Source organism: Monodon monoceros, unplaced genomic scaffold (assembly GCF_005190385.1).
Source record: "Monodon monoceros isolate NGI ecotype Baffin Bay Population unplaced genomic scaffold, NGI_Narwhal_1 Super_Scaffold_1, whole genome shotgun sequence".
In the NCBI taxonomy this organism is placed as follows: Eukaryota; Metazoa; Chordata; class Mammalia; order Artiodactyla; family Monodontidae; genus Monodon; species Monodon monoceros.
Window position 1 is genome coordinate 25,637,344 of NW_021703765.1, and position 17,421 is coordinate 25,654,764.

A 17,421-nucleotide genomic window follows, 5' to 3' on the forward strand; every position below is an offset into this window, starting at 1 on the left:
TAGGTTATTGAGCTTGTCCCACATTTTGCCTTTGGTCTTTGTCTTTCTTGGCTGACTTTCCAGCATCTGTCTTTTTCTTGTCATCCTTGTGTGGCATCGCAGAGCTCGGAGAGCAGGTGCTACCACTGCAGCCTCACTAAGATGCTGGACAAAAAGGTGGCCACCATCAGCCAGAGGGTCAGTAACATTGCTTAGTTTCTTGTATATGTTCAAGATGTTTTCTTGAGAACTTCTAATTGTTTACCCTGGACTAAGATAAAATGAAGGTTAAGTAGGAAGAATGCAAAATCATCTCTCTTTTTTCCTGAACTTTTTCAAAAATATGTTTAACTATACTGCTTCTTAAAATTATAAAGTTATTATTATTATATATATAGTGTGTATACGTACATGTATAAATACCAGTAATAAACTATATCTTAAGTGTATTTAATTTGTGTTTTTCATAGCATGAACAGCGAATTTCAAAGTCGTAAGCCCTCTTAGAAGAGTAGATGGTATCATGGTAGCCAGTGTTTTTATTTCTGGATATTATGTCTGAAATCCTGGGTAGTTGTCTTATTCTAAGTTCTGATTGCTGCCTGTTGTTATCAGGCTGGCTGGCTTTAGGACTGGCTATCTTTGCTTGGGTGATTCCCAGATAAGATCGCTAATAATTAATACAGTTCACGTTAGAATGGAAGAAATCATGCTTGAGCTATAGTAAGTAGCTTCACTCATAAAGGTACTCTGATTTTAATCAAATCTTAGGAGTCTTCTATTTTATTTCTGAATTTCTTTATATATAAAATTACTAATATTCACATACATGTTACATATACATTAATAAAATCATTATGTAGAGTATATTCCTGTTTGTGGATCAAAGTTTTATGTATTGCTCCAGCACTGTCCATTATGTTTTAATGCCACCTTGCTCTTTTTTTTTTTTTTTTTTTTTTTGCGGTATGCCTCTGACTGCTGTGGCCTCTCCCGTTGCGGAGCGCAGGCTCAGTGGCCATGGCTCACGGGCCCAGCCGCTCCGCGGCATGTGGGATCTTCCCGGACCGGGGCACAAACCCGTGTCCCCTGCATCGGCAGGCGGACTCTCAACCACTGCGCCACCAGGGAAGCCCCACCTTGCTCTTATGTCACAACAGCTGTTGAGAGCCAACATGTGTTCATGTTAAAGTGAAGACTGTTATGAAAGAGGAGAGTGAGTGGAGTACTGTGTAGTGAGTAGCTGCCGTATAGTTGTTTGGAAACTTAGTGAACTTAACGACTGACAATGCCCAGTGGTACAGTCCTTCTCTCCTGTGAACTAACAGCCAGATTGTTTGTAATTTCCCGTGCTATTTAAAACAGGGTTCTCATGTATCAGCCATCTTCTGTAAGGGTGCCCAGTGTGACTTCGGCTGATCCTGCTGCTATTCCGCCTTCATTAACAGACTACTCAGTACCATTCCACCACACGCCAATATCAAGCATGTCATCAGATTTGCCAGGTATGTGAAGAGGTGTTTTGTTTTTTTTATCAAGTTTTACCATTTCTTTTTATCTTAATCTGTGGAGCAAATATAATTTAAATATCTTAAATAGAAATGCTAAGGAAATTGCTAAGGAAAGGCTTCCCTGTAAAGGTAGTATCTGTTTTAAATATATCACATTCAGTTCCTATCATTTTAACTATAGAGCAATCTGTAGATTTTGATGAGAGGAAATACAGTAGGAAAATTTTACAGAATTTATTCTTCCTCATAGAGAATTTATACTGGGAGACTCTTTCTTCGTTTATCATGGAAGCTTCACAGGTTAGGGAGAATGTTTTCTCATACTTTTTTTAGTATCCCATCACTTCTTGGTATCCCATCACAACTTCAGAATATACTGGCGTACTGTGAGGTCAGTGTTGCCCACCAGCTTTACCCTGTAAAAATAGGATCTACCTGCTGTTTCCCTAGAGCTCTGCTTAATATTGAGGGATATCTTTTATATGTATGTTAACTCGACAGTTAAAAGCTTCAAGGCTGCTTGAATTACCTTAGTACCAAGACGTATGCAACCAAGGCCATACTATAAAATTAAAGCTTTTTCCTCCCTCCCTCTTTTTCTCTCCCTACATAGCCATTGTTTTTGCAGACATTTTTTGGTCGATCAAATTTGAGCAAGTTAGTACCAGTGACTCTTAAATTCATGACTTCCCTTCTCTTTGAAGGGCCCTTTTAGTGGAATACAGTCACCTCCTCCTCTTAATTTTCTGGATTTAGGAAATTAATTTTGACCTATGATTTATTCTTCTTGCCCCTCTTAGTAAGGTCTTTACTTTAAGCACAATGTATATTCTGTTGGGCAAAGTTTGTGTTGAAAAAGTTGATAGTTGGGTACTCTGCCCCATTGTAATTTTGCGACTTGAAATTTGTTCAGCATTTATTCAGTTTGAATAAAATTTAATGGAAAAGAGTAGACTAAAAATAGTATCCATCAAAAAAAATGTTAGGTACCTTTTGCTTCTTAAATGTGTTTACTCCACATGTACTTTGGGAATTGGTATTTTAAAAAATTGTTTGTAAACCCAGCTAGCACCAATTATAGAGTATTTGTTGATACAAAGCTTGATGCTGAGTTACAGGTGAGGTTTCATGGTCCTAAGAAAGATGGAAAGTCAGAGAGTCTTAATTCCTTACTGCCATGTTTTGCTTTAACTGTGGCTAGTTTCAAATGAAGTTGAAGAGTGTCCACATGTCATCTTACAAACAAGCATTCCAGAAGGATTTGTTTCCTAAAGATCTTGAATTAAAAATCCTGAAAAAAGATAATGAACGTTCTCTGTTTTTACTGAGTGACTCTGGCCATTTAGCGATAGAATAGGTACAATGTACAAATCACTTGCCCTGTTAGTTTTTGAGTTATGTGAGTTTGGATGAATTTTTAATTACAGGGAATTTATATTATTTCAAAATTTGGGCATAAAGTCAGCCTATTTACTTTATAAAATGTACAGATTTGAGAAAAACAGTAAAATATGTTAACTGTGTATTTCATAAAATGCATTTCAAGCTGACATTAAGGAACTAAGACTAATATCCAGGGCTGATATTTAGCCAGTATAGTGATACTGATTATTAAAATGTTGAAAGGCTTTCTTATCAGTTGATAAACAGAATAGAATAGGAACTGTTGTACTTCAGAAGAGTTACCAGTTTACCGTCATCTATGAATTATGTAGCAGTTACTACATCTAAGTAGTTTAGTTTTTACTTTGGTTTTACTGTTAATATGCTCTTTTGTAATTAGTAATTACTTTGGGGATTTTTTGTGCATAATTTTTATGTAATTAGTCATACTGTACAGAGTTTTGATATTTATAAGTTTAATAATTTATAATAAAATATTAAATAGAACACCAAGAATGGAGAGATGACAAACTTTTAATACATTTCTTAACATTCCTTTTAAACATCATAAACATGAATCTTCTGAATCTGCAGGAGAACAAAGAAGAAATGATATTAATAATGAACTGCAGCTTGGAACATCTTCTGATACTGTGCAACAGTGAATGCAAAATAAAACATAATTTGTATTTATGGAATGGAAAACAGCTTGATTATTTCATGAAAAAATATGACTGCCTTATTATTGGTAGTGCCATATTTGTCAGGTGGGAATAGTGCTCAAAAGTTGTATCATTAAAATTTGAAAGTGCTAAACATTTACATATTTAATCATGTAGGAGTTATGTTTTGTTAAAGTTCATGGCTCAAGTAAGGAGAATGTGTTGTTATTAATAAGACATACAGAGTCAGTTTCACATGAAGAAGCATTTAAAATCTAAAACGATAATTTTATCAGTATTGACAAAAGCATTTAGAATGTACCATCAGAATTTTTAACACTACCTGCTTTTTAGTTAAAGATGAGCATTTTCAACTGTGGAATACTTAGGAGGGCCTAAAAATACGTCAGTACAACATATCATTGCAGTTCAAACTTACGGTGAAATAAGAAAACAGCATTTTACTAAACTTAGAAAATAAGGCAATAACATTTGATCGCTGTTCGTGAAGCGTCATCTATTTCATGTAAGGGTTTTAATAGTCTGTACTTACAAAGTAGAATTGCAAGACATTGTTGGTAAATCTTCTTTTAATAGGAGGAATAACATCTGAAATACTATATCGAACTTCATTGTTACTGTTTGAGAAAAATGGTTTCAGTGAGAAATATTTACATTAAAAACATTATTGAATTTTGTGTATACAGCATCTGTGTAATGCTAGGGAGACAATGGGTTTCAACCAAAATTTCAAAAAAATTTCTAGACATTTTATTATGGCATTGTATAAGTTACCATATTCAGTTATCCCTGGATGAGGTGTCAAAAGATATAGATCAAACAAATCTCTTAAAATGTTTTATCAGTAGACTATATATCTACTAACACACATGAAATAATCATCAAAGGGAATTGCAGTACATCTGAAGAGATGGGAATTGAAATAATGAAAATATGGAGACACTTGGCACCTCCTCGATGGGCAGTCTCCAGTGCTAGAACTACAAAAACAGCTTGAAAATTATATCAAGCCTGTGTATTTATTTAAACTGAAGTTACAAAATGGGAATAAACTTTAGAAAATGAGCATTTTGAGTGATTTGGCTTCAATACACAATATTCCAACAGAAATAGCAATACTTTCTGTAGCTTTATAAAGAAATTTTGTTATTCAAATGGACTGAGTTATTCAACAAACATTAAAAGTGATTGAATATTTGAAATTAAATAAGCTTTTAAAAGCAGAAGTTATATAAATAATGTTATATACTATTTGAAGCAAAACAAAATTAATACAATTAAGCCAATAAAATGATATGCAAATAAACTCTTTTTGTGACGTAGTCCATAATAGAAATGTTGACTGTATAAAACTCTCAGAAGGTGTTATAAGGGCTAGACAAATTGTGAATTACTGTTCAGCTGAAGCAGAGAGAGGATTTACTGGACAGTATCATTAGTGTGAAGAGAAACTCTTCGCTTATTGAGAGATGTCACCTACTTAGTATCAATTTAATGGGGAGCTCCTTGGAAAAGTTTGTTGTGATTCCAGTGTTGGCTCAAACCTTGCTGTATCATATAGCTAGTGATAGGCATATGAAATGAAAAATATCAGCAGTTTTCAAAAATGCTTTAGAAATTAAATGACTTCTTTCAAATGATTGGTGCTACAGCTTGTATTACTTGATAAGTATTTTTATCATACCCTTATTTAGAGATTATCAGGGAATAAATATACTTTTAACATTTTGATTTATGAATTTTTCATACTGGTTATTAAATATTTTAAATATTTCCTGCTAATATTCTCTCTTTAGAGTAACAGTCTAGTATTAGAGTACACTCTGTATGATTATTATACTTGAGGTGACATTGAATACCAGCATATAAAAATTCACAGAATGGATAGAAATTGGCCCGTCTTAGTAACGTGCACCTAATATGTGATTTTTATTTTTTTTTAATGTTTTGAAATTTAGTCAAACAGAGGTCTATGGGGACTGACCTTGAAGTTTATTGCTAGATTTTTCAGACCTGAAATATTTTATTATTTATTGTTATAACTTTAATATTTCAAAATGGTATTACTGGGCAACGTTTTACCACAGTTCTATTTCAAAAGCATAACTGGAGAATCCCAGAGCTTTGGTTTAGAAAACTGCATTAGCTTATAACCCAGCAAACCTTGGTAAGATTTAGCTTGTTAGTGAGCAGCAGTTAGCAGGTGCTTGCTTTGTGCAGCACGTTGAACTGTGTACTGCTACTCTTGTTGTGGGAACCGGGGAACAGAGAGCTGTCCGTGAAATAGACATTTATCTGCCTAAGAAGTGATATTTTAGATGAAGCTCAGTGTGGTGTATTTCTAAAAAATAAATGTGAAGTACCTTAAGAGTCTTAAGTATGTTTTTTTAATGGTCCGAATCCAGATCGTCATCTTTTCATTTTATTGCTTCTCATTCTGCTAAGTGATAAAGGGGGAAAGTTTGCTTTGACTAGTCCTATTTATCTGAAAAATTTTGGACTGCCCCCTTTAAGTCTCTGGGAGGTGGTTTTTCTAGTTGTTTTGTCAGGAAATATGTCCATTTTTGGGTTTTATCCACATAATGTCCTGATTGTGGTATAGACCTTCCCTATGGCAGAATGGTAAGACCTTAACCCAAATGTTTTATGACTTAAGATAAATAAAAAATGATTTAGGGAAATAATTCTTGTCTCCAACATATGAGACAACTATTAACAGAACATTTTTGTTTTAGGTTTGGATTTTCTTTCCCTTATTCCAGTTGATCCCCAGGTATGTATCCTGAATTTAAGCAACTAATTTGTATTTGATTGTTGGTTGTGTCATACTAACTAAAAATGACCAGTTGCATAAAATCAGGACAGTCAACTCTCAGTTACTTAAATTGATGGAAAGGAAGTACTATATAAATATTTCACAATTTTACTTGGAGGGATGAAGTTGCTAGTTCTCAGTTTATGATATTTTGGCCTTTAATGCTGGAAGTTTAAATTATATTTTATTTAGTTTAATATAATCAGTTGGCATTTCTTACGAGCATTTGAGTGATTAAAATGAGGCGAAGCAGTGCTCAATGACTGGAAGTTAAAACCTTATAGAGATAAGTTGTAAAACACTTGCTCTATACATAGAAAATAGCTGATGCTGATTAAACAGACTGAATCATTAGCTTGATTCTTCCTTGTTTTTAAAGGCAATCAGATTCAGACTTTGGAGATGCCCTAATCTAAAATTGCTATAAACCAGTCATTCCTGTTTTCTTTGTCAGAGATAAGAAACTCTAGTATCCCAGCGTCCCAACATGAAGACCTTGCAATGAGTGTGGACTCCACTGATAAGGCTTATAGCAGAGGCAGAGCAGAGGAGGAAAAGGCATGGGAAAAGCTGAAGGGAAAAGCAAAACAGAGAAAGAGACTTTGAGAGAAGTGTTGAGAGTAGGGAGGGACAGAGGACGAGCCATGCCACCACTGCTTTGTAGGCTGCTCAGAATCAGCTAACCACAGGTCTTGTATCAGCTTCCTGGTTCAGTACTCTGTATTTGATCACATAAACAGCACTGGAAATTTGGGCCCAAGGTAACAGGCACAGAATGAGGAGTTTCTTCTCACTCTGAGTTGACTTTGTTACAGCGGTAGATTCTGTAGCAAAATATCTATCTGTTTTTTAAGGAAATAGATTCTTCAGGCTTAAAGTATTACTGTTTTTAATGTGAATCATCCTTTTTTAAAAAATGATCTTTTAACCTAGAGGATTTTGATTTTATAGGGCCATTTAGCATGCTTGGTGTCAGGCTAACTTGTTGCTAAGCTAAATGAAGGGTGAGGTTGTGCTTTCAGTTTTCCTTGAATCCTTAGATTTTTTCTACTTTACCTCCACATTGCCCCCTTAATCCCTGTTATCCTTATGCAGATGTGTTCAAATTACACATAAAGGCTACAGAGTTAGATTGGCTGCAACCTGAGTATTGTAAGATTTCGAGATGTAGAGGCTATTGACAGCAGACTGTAGTATCTAGCATTCATTATACAAATGAAGAAGGGTACCTTTTTACTCCTCGGTGGTCAAAAACTCCCTCAGAGGTAGTAGAAATAAAATGCTAACTTGCTGGGCTTTTTCCAGATTCTTGGCTCAATTTTAGTGGAAAATTAGAAATTGATTTTAAAGAAGTTTAATACCTGACAATGCAACTCTCTTTAGAGGTTCTTAGAAGCTCTTTAAGAACTCCCCTTTCAGTCTTTGTGCCTGGCATTCGTTTTGTTGATGAACCAAGACAATTGTCCATCCTAAACATTAAGTTACTTTTTTAAAAGGCACCCTGAATTTTAATTGTTGCCCTTCCACTGACTGGCAGCCTTAAACCTGGGGCCGTTGTTCCCATTTTATGGTCTTTTTGAAGATCATGTAGTCTAAACAACTTCAGTTTTAAATTTCTGTTTTTAATATCTCTAATGATAGGCTGAATAATATATAGAATTGATAATATTGATCAGATATCCTTACTGATCTTCTTTCATACAGTCAATCTAAACACAGACTTAGGACCTCTTCTCTTGTAATGTATACTGGACCTCGCTTATCTCACTCAAGTCAGTGCAGTTGTCTCTCACATAAAATATTCTATGGTGATATAAAGCTTTTAGCTATTGTCTCTCTCTGTTCCTCCAGGTCAATATTAGAGTACTAAACTCAGGTCGGAATTAGTTTGGGAATCAGCAACTAAGATGTTAAAGAAACCAGAAATTTGAACAGTTGGAAGGGGGTGTCAAGCAAGCATCTCAAAGGAAATTAGATTAGATTAGATTTCCTTTAAGATTTATTGCAAAATTTTGTGAGTACCTGAGATAACTCTCTTTCTGAGCATCCCGTGGTAGTTAGCTACCACGTAGTCTCTATATTAGAATGTATGCTATCTTCTAATTACACAGGTTCTGTTACGTGTATGTACAAAGGAGTCAGATGCTGCCTTGCCGCTGATCAGTCTTAACATTATTCCTTAAGGGTCTGATTAATACTAAATTTTGAGAGAATTATTGAATTTTGCATTAGCATTTTTCTTAACACCATTAAAAATAAGTTTATTAGCCTTTTACAGTGTGTTTTAAATCTGGTATAAACACATTTAGTGAGCAAATTCTTTTTGAGATTAAGTATGAGTCATAATTTTGGGGCCAATATTTAGTATTAAATAACTTTAGTTATTGTTGACATTTTTGTACTACTACATATTTGGTCACAAATTCTGTGAGTTTTGAGACAATCAGGAATATGCTGCACTCACAAAATAATGTAAAATGTTAAAATTCATGCCAACCTTCCATCCAAAGATGTGAAGTTTTGAGAAGTTTTTAAGTCCCACTGAGATTTAAATATGTGGCTATCACTTGTGCATATCTAACAATTTCTAGTCTCTATATTTAAAATCAATGTAGCCTCTTCCTCATCGACATCATTGTTTGTTTCAAGCAGTACTGTCCTCCTATGTTTTTGGATAGTCTCACCTCACCCTTAACAGCAAGCAGTACGTCTGTCACCACCACCAGCCCCCATGAAAGCACTACTCATGTTAGTTCATCCAGCAGCAGGAGTGAGACAGGGGTCATAACCAGCAGTGGAAGTAACATTCCTGACATCATCTCATTGGACTAAAGGAGGACTCACTCGATTCTAGGAATCATTCATTAAAACTGCTGTTTCTTGGATCTCTGGTCCGTGGAAGCTATTTTTTTGGTAACGATTACTTTGATATTTATTGAAGTGTCAAATGGATTCTTTTGCCTTCTGAGAGATGAACACAGATGACTGCAGCAAGAACCACATGACATGCAAGGATTTTTCTTATTCATGCTGTACTCTGAGCATCAGATACATTCAGCTGTAACTGCATCTTCTTGAGAGATGGATTTCAATTTCATATGATACTGGTTGGATTCTACAAATCAGTTAAAATTTTTTTTGTTGTAATAAACAGCAATAAAGTTATGTAAATATTCAAGTAAACTTTTTTCTAATTAAAAAAAGATGTAATCAGTGATTCTGAAATGACAAGTTTTGTTTAATCTGATGTGAAGGAAAAATATATGGAAAGAAGTTACGTTTGCTGAATGAGCCCTTTCCATGGAGATTTGTTCTGTTTCGTTGAAGTAATGAAGTCTTGATAAGTGGCCAAAGCTTGGGTTCCACTTTTCTTCCTGCAGTTCCACTTTTCTCCCTGATTCCATCAAAGAAAAATGGCCTTTGTGTTAAGCATTTTCCCCTGGTTGTTGTTTACACTTTGGTGTTGTGTGCTGATGAATGCAGAGTGACGTTCTGGGATTTGGCTTTTCTTTATTATTAGTGATTATGTTGAAGAAACCCTGTGCAGAGTCTTCCCTGATATAATGTGTGTTATTTTGGTAATCGTACATTCTTATTCTAGAGGTTTCTATAAATTGGGGGCTTACCTTCTCAAAAAAAAATTCTCTGCAGCCATCAAATGAAATGTTTTTAGATTAAGGTGTGGGCTGGAATGTTTGTTAGAATTTTGTTCACACTGTCTAGAAATATTGAGAGGTTGGAGGCAGTGGAAGAACAGATTTAGGGGCGGTGGGAATAGCAAAGTTTAATTTCTTCCTAAGAACTTCTTTTGCTCGTTTATTTTACAGGATAATGTACAGATCTGTGTTGAAACTTTTCAGTTTAGTAACACAAAGAAAATATGTTTTAGATCTCATTTTTCTCATAGCAGTGATTTTCAAACTTAAAGAACAAACAGTAGCAAGGGGATGGGGATGGCATCAGATTTCCCTTTCCTTTTTTTAAAAGGAAGTCTTTCCTGAAGCCACAAAAGACAAAACAGAATTAGAAATGTTTGAATATAAGAAAGGTTTGAAGAGGAGAGGATGGGCCTGAAACCCACTTTGAAAACCACTCTCTTACTGTGTGTTTGGTTTTAAAATCTCTCAGAAAACTGTTTTGCCCTTAGAGAAACATTTTTATCCAGATTTTATACTTTCCTTTGCTTTCATTTGGCTGCAGAATTTTGAGTTCTGAAGGACTTAATACTTCCCTAATATTTAGCTTTCTCTCCTTAAGTTGTATCTACTTTAAAAATAAACCTGTGTTAAAAATGATTAATCTAACTGATTTCTCAAGCTGAAGTGCCCAGATGAAGAGTCCACGAATTTCAGTTAGGATAGGGAACAATCTGGGTTGGTGTAACTCCAGGGAGCTGACTTGTCACTGCTTGGTTTTTCACACCTTCTCAAGTTCTCATGCCGCACCCCCCCCGCCCCTGTGCTCTTTTTGTACTCATTTAATTTCATGTGATTTTCTACATCATCCCTTCTTTGGCTGCATTATCCCCTTAATGTATTATCCCTTTTGGAGAGTTACAAGCATGGAAAACGAACCTGAATCTTCTTGCAGTAGTTGCATCATAGTTGCCAGTTTTACCTTCTTCGTCCACGTTACAGTCCTTTGGTCCAGATACAGAATTTTTTCCTAGTAAAATTTTATGTTGCTGCTCTACATATGGATGCAAGTTCTGTTAACTCTGTAATCAGATAGAAAAAATAACCTGATTTGTGTGGTATAATTTGTTAATAAAGAAATGCTGTATATTTGTTACCATTTTGTTACCCTTTAGATGCTCAGAGACCCTCCCCTCCCCAGTTTAACCAACAGTTTTATCAGGTAAATGAAAAAAATTAATAGAAATTAGTTTATTTACTTGGTTCTTGTAAATGATACCTCTGTGCTTTTATAGTTGTGCTTTGTTTCCTTTTCACTGTTTTATGTGAACAGTTTTATTGTTCATTTTTGGTGCTTTACACTGAATTACATAAATTTTTAATTTATCTCATACAGGCGACTAACATTTTTTAAAATATACTTTTAAGTTTATAATCTTAAAATTGAGACTTTTGTGTATGTATATTTGAAGGTGAGTACTTTTCTTTATTGCTTTTGGCCCTGTGACAACAACATGCTTATTAAGCCACTGTCCTTTTTTTAGAATGGTCACTAAATATTTTTTACTGAGGCTCTGATTTTGTAGCAGTTTCTTTTACTAGTCCAGATATCTGCTCAACCAAGTATAATTCAGTCTCAGAGGAGGTCATCTATAGCTGTTACTTAGATGTCAGCCAACCAGTGACTATGTTTAAGGAAAGGAACTGCAGTTATTAGTCTCTTACAAACACTTAGCCAACCTGTATTTTTATCGTTATTCACATAGAAATGTTAAAGGATTTCCTTGCTTTGGTAACTCGTGACAATGTAATGGGTGCTGAATGTAGCTTCACACCTAAGGTCTGCTTACTTCACTGACTTTCTGACCCTTAGGTGAGCCGCTTTAGGATTCTGTTTCCATTTCTGCCCAGAAGGTATAAATTCTTTGCATCTGTCATGGAATAATTATAAAGGCCAAACAAAACAGTAGAATCAGGAAAGCTAGAATGAAAAGGATCATGATTTGGTGAAAGAGTGTGAGTATAAATAAGGAGATCCATAATTCTTGGTATAAAACAAGTTGCCCTAGGGTAGACACTTAAAGAATTTGAAGAAAGGTAAGATGTTGGATTTTAGATGAATGATATTCAACAGAGACTATTCTGACTTTGGATTCTGACCTTTGAACCATTCTGCCTTCAGACGAGTCTTGGACATCCGTCATTTAGTAACTGAGTTGTCTGCTTTTCTTCTGCCAAAAAAGTATTTATTGTTACAGTTTGTCTTTTTAAGTAAAGTTGAATTTTATAAAGCATTAGTTCTCAGCTTTGTCTTTCATTTCTCTCTAGCCCCCAATGGGTGTAAAAAAAAAAAAAAAAGTCTCTCCCCCACCCCCAAGTAAATGCTTTTATTTTCCTAATCTTTTTCATCTTGGAAAATGTAGAGCAGTATGCCATTTAAACTTGGGTCTGACATTGTATTTTGTGACCGTGGATCTGTGTCTTGTGGGAGCATGGGGTTGTCATTTAGGTTGGTGATTGATGTCTGAACCTGATTCACCATCTTTTCTGCTGCAGTTCTACACGAATATGGTGAAACTTGTGGAAAGAATTTAATACTTCCTCTGCTTTTTTAAGAATGACTGGTTTGTAAGCCCCCGCTTTTTTGTTGTTAAGAACCACGCTCCAATTCCTAGGAGAAACAGATTAGGCTAAATATAAATGCCCATTCTTTAATGCTTGCCTGACTCAATAATGGTTTTTTCCTGTTTATGTTTAGTAATACATGCTTATTGCGGGAAATCTAGACAATACAGAAAAGGGGAAAAGGGCACTTTACTATTTTTGCATATTTCTTGCCAGTCTTTTAGCTACTTGTCTGCGATTTTACATAGTTTGATTCATTCTCGGTATAATTTGTGCCTTGATTTTTTTCTCAATCTGCAGGCATTATTCCATGTCATTAAAAACTATTCTGTGTGGATGTGCCATGCTTCCTGTTACCTTTCCCTGTTGGACATTTTAGGTTGCATCTCATGATGCAGTGTTACAGTTCATGTCTTTGTGCATAAATGATTTCCTTAGAATAAATTCCTAGAGGTGAATTCCTGAGTCAAGGATGTAAATACTTTGTAGTTTTTGATTCCTGTCATTTTTCCAAGTGGTTTTACTAAGTTATACTGTAACCATTTGGTATGAGAAGAACTGTCTAACCATAGTTTCCAAGAATATGTGCTATTTAGCTCTATGCAGACATCTGCATTAAGACCCTCCACCTTCTGACCTTGGTGAGCTGGGGAAACTGATTTGGAGAAAATGGGCAGAGACTTTCCTGGGATGTCTCAGTTTCAAATATATGTATCTGATATGTTCCAGAAACACCTACATAAGGATATCCAAATGATTTTCTACATAGTTTTACTTGCACTATGAAGTAGCCCATTGTTACACTACATTTTCTGTTTTTAGTTAGAAAATCTTGCCTTTTCTTAAATCTTTTGTGCCTGGGGCCAGCCCTTGGAAGCCAGCTCTCTTTTTTTTCCTCTTCCTGTAGGCTCCATTTTGGCCTTTCTGAGCTCCCCAAAGCCAGTAGGATCTTCTGAGCCAGAGGCAGTCCAAACCAAACTGGAAGAGTGGTAAGGCTGAAACAACAACAAAAGCAGAGCTAAGCTTTGCTTTTTCACTTTGTCTTTTTGTGTTTTCAGTCCCATATTGGTGTTCTCAGGGCCGCTCTGGGGAAAGAAAAACAGATTGCTATCTTCGGATGCTCAAGGTATTATTTTCTTGATTGGCATACCACATTTCCCAGGCTGCTTTTTCTTTTTGAATGGATTTGAAGGCTGCTTTTGTGTTCTCAAAGCTCACTTCTTTTTATGTGAAGAAGAGTGTTGTTGTGTTGTAAAATATCCCTCTTATTTTGGCCTTCATCAAACTATTCAACAAATATTCAACGTGTTTTGTAAGTGTATGTGGGGTAGAGTAGTATAAAAGTTCTGGTCCCATACTTCAAAAGGGTTATAATCAAGTTTTCAAAGCTCAGGAATTCTTACCTACTAACAGACATGCTAAGAACCTTACAAAAATGTCACATTCCTTACCATGGTCCTTCAGAGGAAAGTAGTATTGTCTCTGTTTTGCAAAGGAAGAAACATAAATTTCGCAGTGGACTTGGCAGCCTGAAACAGACGTACCTCCAAAGCCTTCTGACTAAACTGAAGTGACACTAATTAGGTAGGCTATTTGGGAGACTGATAGGGTAATTTAGACATAAAATTATGAGAACTGATTTCAGGTGATGGCCACAGGAATAAGGAAGGAGGGGATGCTGGAGCCATTTCAAAGGAAGACTCAAGATTCAGTGTCTGAGTGGTTATAGGAGTAAGGGCTGAGTCCATTTCTCAAGCCTGGGTAACCAGGATAATGGTGATATTACGAGACAGGAGGCAGTTAGACTGGACGTTAGTCATTTAGGGGAGACAGTGGTGAGTTTGATGGGAAGGGTGAGATTTCAGAAAGGGAGTGTCCAAGAAGCTTATCTGTTCTGTAGTCTTAAGTGCAAACTTCCCTTGTCCTCTGTTTTCACCTTCACTTGTCTCCCTTCTATATGTATTCTAGTCACTCCCAATTGCTTACCCTCCCTCTCTCCTCCCTAATCCATGCTTGGCTGCATGTCGTTCTTTTGATTTTTCTCTTAACTGCCTTGCCATAACCAATTCGGCTGTCACCTGAAGGCCTGCCATAGCCTGTAGCTCTCACCAGTGTGGGCTGTGTCCACATTCCATGTATCTCGAGATGGTGGTTGCTGCCCTTCCTCTCTATTGTAATTTCTAAATAATTTCTCCCAAAGCTTCTGACAAAAATCTGCGCCTTTTGCAGCCTATGCCAAGAAGTTATACTATCAGTTACCTCTACTCTTGCCACTGATCACTCCTTTGATTTCCTGAAGGCCTCACTTCCTAACTCACAGCACACTTTGCCATCTCCGATTCTTTCGTATTCTCAGTATCTTCAGTGTTCTGGTGGATGATCCAACGCCCTGGCCAGTGAGATTTTTGGTTACCTCACCTTCAACATTTTCTTCCATTGAAACTCCCTACCACTGTTTAACCCTTTGTTTTCTTTGTACTTCTTGTCCAACTTAGACTCCGTCATTATCACAGCCTTCAGCATGTCCTCAGACCCAGTAGAATATACAGATAAGTGAATAGGGAGATTACAGTGCAGTGGTAAAAGGTACAGGGTGCTATAGGAGCACACAGATAAAGAGAGAACTAAGAATGTTGAGGATAGCTAGAAATTTGCTAAGTAATATTAAGAGAAGTATGTAAGATATGAAAAGCCTTGTAAAATACCAAGAAGTCATTGAAGAGTTTTCATGATCATTCACAGTAATGGGCATTTCTTGAGTTTGATATGATTATCTCCATTCTACAAATGTGGAAACAGATTCTGAGAGGGTAAGTGACTTGCCTAAGGTCGTGTAGATCGTAAGCGGGGAGCCAGGCTTCATACCCAGTTTTTAACTACCTTCTCAGAGAGGCCTTCCTTGACCATTCTATCTAAAAAGGAGGTGTTTCCTAACTATTCTAATCTTACCACTGTTTATATCCTATATGGCAGATAGCACAACCTGTGTTTATTTTATGTATTAGTTTACTGTGTATTGTCTGTTTCCCCTGCTAGATTGTAAGCTCCATGAGGGCAGGGGTGATATCTTATTTCACTTGCATTCCAGAGCCTAACATGGTGAGGCGTATAGTAGGTGCTCAATAAATATTTGTGAATGAAGAAATGGTGGATCATCCTTTGTATTTGACTTACGCTGACTGTGGAAATCACTTGATACCTGAGCAGCAGGCATTCACAAGGGAGGGAAATGAGGAGGCAGATGGATGATAGATGCTGGGGATTTCAGAGGAAGTCAGCAAACTGACCTAATAGACTCTGAAATCTCAGGGGCAAGGGCCTGGAATGGGGGATTGGTAGGGCAATGCACAGTGGGGACAATAATGTGCGAGTAGGTGTTTTATTAAACCTGAAGGCCTAAGTGACCCCTCGTAGACTCAGCCTACTGTATATGTAAGGCTGGAGAAACTCTGCATGTAACCTCTGTGTTTTGTACTAAGGACCAAGTCATCTGGGTCAGCTCTACTGCTCTGAGTTATGCAATACAACTGTAGGTGTAAACATTCTAATTTATCATCTTTAGTCTCTCAAGGCTAACAACTTCACCTAAGTCATTATTGGACTCTACTTTGTAACTGGAACAAGAATCAGTTAATTTGATGTCTCTGAAGTCATGCCCACATGACATTGGACCAGCTACAGGCTTGTCCTATAACATATGGGTAGTACTGAAACCATGGTAGTGTAAGAGCTCATCCAAAGAAGTTGATGAGTGAGGAAAGAAGAGAACTAGACAAGGAACACAGGAAGGGGATTGAGAAGGAGCAGCTGAGCTACCACAGAGGCCAAAAGAATGTATTCCAGGGTGTTTAGTGAAGCTAAAAGCTCTCATACGGGCTTCCCTGGTGGCGCAGTGGTTGAGAGTCCGCCTGCCGATGCAGGGGACATGGGTTCGCGCCCCGGTCCGGGAAGATCCCACATGCCGCGGAGTGGCTGGGCCCGTGAGCCATGGCCACTGAGCCTGCATGTCCGGAGCCTGTGCTCCGCAACGGGAGAGGCCACAACAGTGAGAGGCCCTTGTACCGCAAAAAAAAAAAAAAAAAATCTCATACAATATAAAAAAGAGTACCCATTTAGAAAAAAATTTTAATTTCAGAAACACCATATTTGATTGAGTCTAAGGCATCTTTACATATACAAAGAAAAATCTAAACTGTGGCCCATTGCCTTCAATCATATTGATCATAAGAGGTAGTCTATTAAAATGTGGGCGAGGATGAATATGCATATTAGAATTTAGGAATTATGGTAATCTATATCTTCCTTTTTCAGTGCATTGGTGAGGGTAAATCTAGGTTGCAGTGGGATGAGGACTGCAGAGTAATGAAGTGAGCAAGTGCAGATAACTCAAAAATTGGCTGTGATGAAGGGTGAGGCTGTAGCAATAGAATTACGTGTGGTTGAGGGATTTTTTTTTGAAGGCAGGAGAAACTTGCATCTCATTTAAATGCTAATTAGGAAAGGGGTAGAATCAGGAGAGGGGGGAGGTGAAAATGCAGTGGTGCAGGAGGAGTTGGCCAAGATCATTGGTACACCTAGGTTCCTGAGGAGGGAAGCTGGCATCCATATCACAGGCAGATGAAGGAATGGGCATGGGCATGGACATGGGCATGTGTGTCATTTGGGTAGCAGAGGGTTTAAAGTTTTCACCTAATGGTTTTGCTCTCACATCTTTGAGAACCAAGTGATGTGGCAAGTTCCAGAAGTGGGGGGGGGGGGCTGAGAATGGAGGTAGGTACAAAGACAACAGA

General features: G+C 36.9%; 1 protein-coding gene across 5 annotated transcripts in view; it reads left to right on the plus strand.

Annotated features, from left to right (window-relative positions):
• PIAS2 (protein inhibitor of activated STAT 2) overlaps nt 1-15,929 on the plus strand; it is a 98,797-nt gene extending 82,868 nt beyond the window's left edge. Inside the window, exons 12-14 of one of the 5 annotated variants that reach the window (XM_029220825.1) lie at nt 1,345-1,484; nt 6,292-6,329; nt 9,021-15,927. In XM_029220825.1, coding sequence (XP_029076658.1) covers nt 1,345-1,484; nt 6,292-6,329; nt 9,021-9,203 — 361 coding nt within the window. In that variant the 3' untranslated portion in view covers nt 9,204-15,927. Of the gene's footprint in view, nt 1-1,344; nt 1,485-3,467; nt 3,559-6,291; nt 6,330-9,020 lie in introns of those variants that run through there. The other 4 variants (XM_029220833.1, XM_029220839.1, XM_029220845.1 and 1 more) reach the window with 4 other exon arrangements.
• The last annotated feature ends 1,492 nt before the right edge of the window (nt 15,930-17,421 follow it).